Source organism: Brassica napus, chromosome A9 (genome assembly GCF_020379485.1).
Source record: "Brassica napus cultivar Da-Ae chromosome A9, Da-Ae, whole genome shotgun sequence".
NCBI classification, from domain to species: Eukaryota; Viridiplantae; Streptophyta; class Magnoliopsida; order Brassicales; family Brassicaceae; genus Brassica; species Brassica napus.
This window is the reverse complement of record NC_063442.1, coordinates 26,799,258-26,806,486: the sequence shown is the minus strand read 5'-3', so window position 1 is coordinate 26,806,486 and position 7,229 is coordinate 26,799,258. Positions and strand designations below refer to the sequence as shown.

At 33.4% G+C, this 7,229-nt stretch overlaps 1 protein-coding gene across 2 annotated transcripts; it reads right to left on the bottom strand.

Annotated features, from left to right (window-relative positions):
* Nucleotides 1–293: 293 nt before the first annotated feature.
* Nucleotides 294–4,956, bottom strand: LOC106349198 (lysine-specific demethylase JMJ18). 2 transcript variants are annotated; one of them, XM_022690946.2, is made up of 12 exons: nucleotides 4,818–4,956; nucleotides 4,197–4,299; nucleotides 3,713–3,802; nucleotides 3,520–3,597; nucleotides 2,920–3,426; nucleotides 2,618–2,830; nucleotides 2,369–2,530; nucleotides 1,917–2,291; nucleotides 1,259–1,835; nucleotides 1,054–1,157; nucleotides 782–961; nucleotides 294–699 (listed from the first exon to the last, which is right to left on the bottom strand). In XM_022690946.2, exons 2-12 carry the CDS (start codon nucleotides 4,239–4,241, stop codon nucleotides 550–552), a joined length of 2,481 nt encoding a protein of 826 aa, XP_022546667.2. In that variant the 5' UTR covers nucleotides 4,242–4,299; nucleotides 4,818–4,956; the 3' UTR covers nucleotides 294–549. The 2 variants fall into 2 exon arrangements, with proteins under 2 accessions (XP_022546667.2, XP_013644587.2); XM_013789133.3 differs by lacking the exon at nucleotides 4,818–4,956 and adding an exon at nucleotides 4,526–4,723.
* Between the last annotated feature and the right edge of the window lie 2,273 nt (nucleotides 4,957–7,229).

Sequence of the window (7,229 nt, the reverse complement as noted above, 5' to 3'; positions counted from 1 at the left end):
AGCACCAGTAAGGTTCCAGGGTTTACACTTACAAAGCTCCAGCAACAGCATAAACCACCCTTCTCCCCTCTGGACAAAGGAAGTCGCTACAGATTAAACTTAATGTCCTTAGCTGTTGGTCAATCACAAAAACAAAGAAAATAAAATATGGTGTGCCAACTAATCGGGCATTAGCCTATCACCCCAAAATATCAGTGGTTAATATGTATGTATTATTTGGCCCCTAAATGATTAAGAAAAATATTTGTCTAGTACAGTTAAATTCTGCAGTTTCCACGTTGAGCAATACGAAGAATTGAAGAATTTTGTATTATTGGCATTAGCGAAAGAATCGAACATTTTTTTTCCTAGTTTTACACTTCTAACGCTAAGGTTAGGTTATTTGTTTACTGAAAGTTTGCTGAGGGAAAACGAACAAAAGATTCTGAATAAAATGCTCCCAAGAAAAGAAAAGAATCAGAAAGAAACTTCTTCTATCTATCCAGACGGTAAGTCACTGTTGGTTGCTCTGAGTTGGTAAAGTGCTTGTTGCTGTTTGAGCTTCTTCTTTTACATCAAATCCACTCCGAAAAGTTTTCCTTTGGTAAGACTCACGGAGCAGTTTGATGATATGAAGTGATCTTTTGATTCAGATTGAGTTTGGTTCTTGTGGTTCCAGTACTCGATGAGTCTATGGTTCGGGTCAAGAGCTTCAATGGCCTGAAGAGAAAGATCAAGTTGTGTAACACAGTAAAAGATCATGGATACGTTTTGAGTGAAAGGGTTGGACTTAATGTTTTACCTGAACTGTAGACTGCGAGAGGAGACCAAACATTTGAAGCCCGTTAATACTTTCAAGCCGCGGTAAAGTAGTAAGACCAAGATTTGTGGATGTGTGTTTAACTCGCTGCAACACCATCTCCCAGCATTGTTGGGCCGAGACATTGAAGAAGCTCTCGTCTGGAGATTCTTCCAGAGTAACCTGAACAACAACAGAGGAAAGAAAAGTCAGGTGTTGTTGTTGCTTTTGAAGTATCTAATAGAATGTTATTTAGGGGGAAAAAAGCTTTATACCCTGAACAATGGGCCCATGAGTCCTGCATCCAAAACCTCAGAGATGTAATAGCTCATTCTTGTTGGATCAAGCACGTTGTAGAACTTGACACGACTTGTGAATCCTGTAAATGTTGTAAAAAGACCGAAAACATCAACAACCTTTTGAGCAGATTTCTGATTTATGTCAATAATATTTAACTAAAGGGTTATTCGAAGTTTGTACCTTTTGGGAAAATAGCATGCTTATTGCACCAAAGCTTTCCAAAAATCAAGAAACCGAGGTTTATAGGCTCCACCGATGCACTTAAGTTCTCTGAAGTGTTTATCTCGCCACTGGTGCTGACTTCTTCTTCTTTAGGGTTTTCCAGATAATCCAACTCCAAGTCGATGTTCAGATCAAACGAACCTTCCTTTAGCTTATTCTCCTCCTCCTTGGTAACTGAAATTGTCTTATTTTGATATTCATCACTGTGTTGAACACCTAACACCTTGGAAGCCCATATCTTTAAATCATCTGATTCCCCTTCCAATGCTCTCACCAACGAGCTTAACTCATCCATGGTGTAACGGAGGAGGACACATCTATCCTTCTCTTCGCATGAACACAGATCGTCCGAGTGTTTAAGACACGCGTATTCATCAGGAGAGCACTTGCAGCCAGAAGCAGAGAGATGCAAATCATAAAAGCATGAGAAGCATTCCCTTTCACAGTTTGAATCAAAGTCCTTCTCCATCTTCACCAAGCTCAAAGACTCCCTACCAATATCTGCAAGTCTTTCCTCTTCCATCTTTAACCGAGCCTATAAACGTTTTAGAACAAAATCAGCTTTTAGAAAGTAGAAACCATACTTTAAGTAACATAACACCGTTTTTTCTATTACCTGGACCGCGTTGGTAAGTGTTCCGTTCTTCCCACAGAAACTCTTCCATCTCAAGTTTGTCGTGTTTTCATTTCCAACGGAAGAAGCTGAGAGTTCCCAAAGAGCCTTTACAGCTTCATAAGCTGCTCCAAGGAGAAGTTTGTCATGAGACAGAGAAGTCTTCCTCGTCTCTTTACTGTAAAGCTCCACAGCGTTCTGTCCATGAGCCAACCAATCAACCGGAGCTACATTAACCGCTTCTGCACAGTTGAAACCGCAGTTGAATCCAGCATGGTATGCCCTCGGGAATGTCAGTACGTACTCCCCTGCATTCTGAACCACACGATAAACCTGGACTCCCTCATCTTTTAGAATTGAAGGAGAAAATTGAGTAACCTATAACCAATAGAATAGTTAGTCTCTAAACATCAAAAAAAAAAAAAGACAAATCTAATAAATGTTTTCGTCCTAACCAGGCCATGAAGTAGATCAGGCTGCTCTTCAAACAAATCAGGTAGATGTTTTCTCATCGTCTTTTCGAGTGCTGTTGCATTGCTTCCTGGAACACCATACCATACTTTTGGCTCCCCAAAGTGATGATAATTTAGTGAATACAGATGATGGTCCTCCACATGCTGTTAAACCCAATAAAATGATCAAGCATCTGACATCAATGGGGTTATAGAACTCATTAACTAATCAAAGTGTGACAGTGTACTTACCCAACAAAATGATGAAAAGCACATTCCAACATAGAGCCATGGGACTAGAACACCAGAGATATCGCAATCCTCAAAAGAGAGAACAGAGCCAGGGAGACGCGGTAAGTTATTCAAGTTCCAGCCAGAGACTACGTACTGATCAATATCTCTATCCCCTTTCTTGTAAAACCCGCTTCCAAGTACCACGTTCTCCAAGTCAGCTCCATAATATACCTGAAACAATTAAAAAAAAATGGCCTTAGATTAGTTATAAAATGTATGTTGGTTAAGTGGTGAAAAAAATGGTCTGTTTCTATCTATACCTCAACTTCATCTGTTGGTTGTTCAACTATCCGCCAGTACTCGCCTTCGATATCCTCCACAGACGGTGTCCATTTCGTTTCACCAACAGAGTCTTTCTTCTCAAAGTAAGCCTCTCTAAAATGCTGAGCGTATTTCTCAAACTCTTCCAGAGTAAAGTCTGAACCAGAGTTAAAGCCGAACTTCTCCTCCGCCTCAGGAGAGGAAGCAGGTTCAGAGGGAGAAGAACCAGAAGCAGAAGCAGAAGCAGATCGTCTCCTAGAGGAACCCATCCTGGAGTTTCTTCTCCTTTTGCGTTTCCTGCTCTTTGGTTTCTTCTTCATGGGTTCACGGTTCTGAAGCAGGTCCACGTTCTGGATCCGAGTGGGGAACTTGGTATGCTCCCATATAGTCTTCTCCTTAAGACGGCAAGGAGGCGTCCATGTGGGTGGCGGGATGATTCGACAGATACCATATGGCTCTGCTAATGGACGTATTTTTTCTATATATGCAAGTGTATCTTCAAACTCCTAATATAAATAACACCCAAGATCAAACGAAGACAAAATCAAAACATGAACAAGAAGAAACCGAAAAGGTAAAAAACAAGAAGCAATGAGTACCTCTAATGATGGAGAGAAAACAGGAGCTTCATCAACGATTGGTCTCTGTGCTTCATCTGGTAACCATCTAGCAATAACCTTGACATTATACAAAAAGAAAAAAACATCATGTAAGATCAAAGCTGTTTTAATAAAATTTTAATCTTTTAAGAACTGCATCATATTACATATATAATAACAATACTACTCTTACCTTTCGATGACGTGGACTACTAGGTTGTTCCATGCTAGTGTCTTTGTCCGTATCCTTGTCTGGTGGATGATGATTCTTCAGAGACATATCCTGTAACATATACAGATTTATGCTTTTTAATTATCCCCAACAAAGAAATATGATAAAGAGTCACGCACACTGTGTTCAGCAGATCAAACAAACACCAAAAAGAATGATGAACAGAGAAAAAAACAATCTAGATTTCAACATGAACGAATCAAATAAAGATAAAAGAGATCTACGATTATGTTTTAACGAGATCCGGAAAATAATTGTATTCTATGACTGTTACGAATCTACCATGAACAAAACCAAAAGTATATAAACAGGTAATCTACAATCTAAATACTGTGGTTTGATGGTTTTGAGTTATTAACAATAATAAACAAAACAAAAAACGGTGATTAATTGATTCAATTATCCAATATCAGATAAGTAAAGTAATCAACAATGAAAAGCTAACCTCGTTGATCTCAGATTGTGATTGAGCAACACTGAGATGCTCCATATGGATTCAAATCACTCAACAGAGAAGCCTAAGTTTCTTCGATTGAGAGCCAACGAAACTGAGAAAGAAAAAAAAACACACCAAAAGATAAGACAAGGATGTTATAGGAAAATATCCAGACGTTAGACAAATTAAAAGGCCTAGCCCTAATTGAATTCAGTGGATCAACAACACCAACACCAAACTGAATAAAACCAAAAAAAAAAAAAGAAATTCACAGGAAGACGAGTTTGAGAATTTCACAAGAAATAAAATTAATTATTATTTTCGCAGATTTTGTTTACCTAATATTGCAAACGAGAGCGCTTCAAAGTTTTTGCCTAATTAATGCTTAGCAATTGAATTCGCAGTTAAAAACAGAAATACCCAAATCTGGGAAAATTAATGAGAGGGAATTAATTGACCTAGCTAGTAACCGAATCACAAGGAACACACAGATATATTACAAAAACTCAACCGAACTTAACCAGCAAAAGGAACTCATAAATTTCGATTAAATTAAAATATTAATTAATTAAAAAGGTTTAAGAAAAAAAAAAAAAAAAGGAAAGGTCGAAAAGAGATGGAGTTTACCACCTCAAATGAACGGCTGAGATTTTTGTGATTTCACGAGTTTTTTCTTATGGAATAAAAAAAAAACGTCGAAATATCGGAACTTGTAAATTGTACGATTGGATAAGAAAAAGGAAAAAATGAAATAAAAATGATTAGAGATGAGAGACAGAGAAAGACAAGAAAATGATTCGAAGATTAGTTTTCCCTGGGGGAAAACGAGACGCACGCACACAGTTTTTAACGGATCAGCGCTAGATCACTAAGCTGACGACACGGTCCACACAACTTACGGTACGATCCTCCTCTACGTGTATTTTCACCATATTACCCTCAAGTTTCTGTCTATTTACGGTTGCATGCCATTATTCCTTTCTTCCGTCATCGTTGTTCTCGTCTTCGTCTTTGGGGTTTTTTTTATCGCTCCGCGTCGGAAAAAAAAGTAGTGTTTGACCGTTTCTTTTGTTTTTTTTTTGCATTTGAAACTAAATCTTTGACCGTTTCTTCTTTCTTACGAAAAACGCGAATATAATAAATTTCATTTTTACCCCGTCATTTACTATTTCTTCTTTTTATAAACTGTTGCTACTTTTGAAATCTTATATAGTAAAATAGAAATCATGACTTCTTTCATATGTGATTTTTTTTTATTTGGACCATCAGTTAGAAATCTTAGTAAATGTATTTTATTAAAAATAATAATACATAGAATCTTTAAAATACTTTAATCATGATATTTTTTATATCTTTTTATTTAAAATATAAATATATTTATTTTAAAAATCTAACAAATCTGTTTTAAAAGATTTTTACAAGATCTTCATTTTCGAAATTATATTTAAATATTTTTTATTAATTTCGAAATTAGTTTAAAATATTATTATACATTAATAAATTCAGTAATCATTTATAAAATATAAAATAAAAAATTCTGTAATATTTTATATATTATATAATCATAATCAATCATATTAAGAGAAAATTATTATATTGAGCTAAGTATAATAAAATTGTATTAAATTTTATAAATTTTATTTTCATAAGTATAAAATATTTATGTTCAAAAATAAAATCTAATATGTTGGTAAGATGGATTAAGCAAAATATATAATACATGTATAAAAATTAACATGTATTTCTTTAAAGCTTATAATATAAAATCTTTGTAACTACTTTAATCATAATATATTTTCATTTTAAATATAATATATATTTATATATTATATTTAAAAATTCTAATAAATCTGTGTAAAAGTATTTTAACAATAATTTAATATATTTTAAGTTATCGTTTATAAAATTAAAAATAAATAAATTATATCCTATTTTACCCACTTTATAGTCATGATCATGTTAAAATACAATTATTATACTTAAATAAATATGATAAAAGTATATTCAATTGATAAATTTATAAATTTTATTTTCATAAATATAAATTATTTATTTTAAAAATATAATATGATGATAGAACGGCTTAAAATTAACAAACCTTATAATACATGTCTAAAAATTAACATATCTTAGACTTTTGTATATACAATAATATATTATCTAAAATGAATAAGTGTAAAAAATATTATTAAAAAGAAATACAGCTTTGAAACACGGGTCAGAATTTAGCATAAATTAAATAAAAAATAATTTTCAAATATGTTTTCTCATGAATATAATAATTTGCTTGATAACTAAATGCAAATACAATAAGATAAATATATAATAAGAAGTAAAAATACATACGGTTTTAACCAAATGATTAATTATAACATGTAAATTATAAAATTATTATATTTAAAGTAGTTATATAAATATTTAAGTATATGATTAATGTTTAAAAAAATATCACTAATGTTTAAAAATAATAATTTATGTATAGAAAAAGTAAAAACAAATACCCGTGCGGTAGATGTTAAAAGGTACACACGGTAAAAAATGGTAGATTGAATAAATTTAGATAAATCAAGTTTGACTGCAAAAATCACTAAAATGCATAATGAAACAATGAGGAAAGCTAAAAGAAACAAAAAGTGCAAAACTAAGAAGATCAACTGTGAAGTACAACAGAGTACTTTTTAAATCGATCAGAGACGAGTCTTCTTATTTTTCTGGTTCTGTCTTGTCTTCTTCTACTTTTCTCTTGTTTGCGCTCATTCCAGGAGGACAATCTCTCACCTGACCAATAAAACACCAATAAGCACAATGCATTAGAAATGGAATCTTTTACCGTAACAGATTGAAATTATAGTAAAATAATTCTATACGTATCGAATTTCCACAAAAATAAAAATAAAGTAAAGGTGGGTGATTACAAGTCGAGCAACATAATCAGCTACGAAGGCGCTTGTGCTCTCACTCTCAGGGTTTGGCTGCAAAAAGCGTTATTATTATTTATAAAAGCAAGATCCTAGCTAGTACATTGCAAGAGAAACAAAAGAT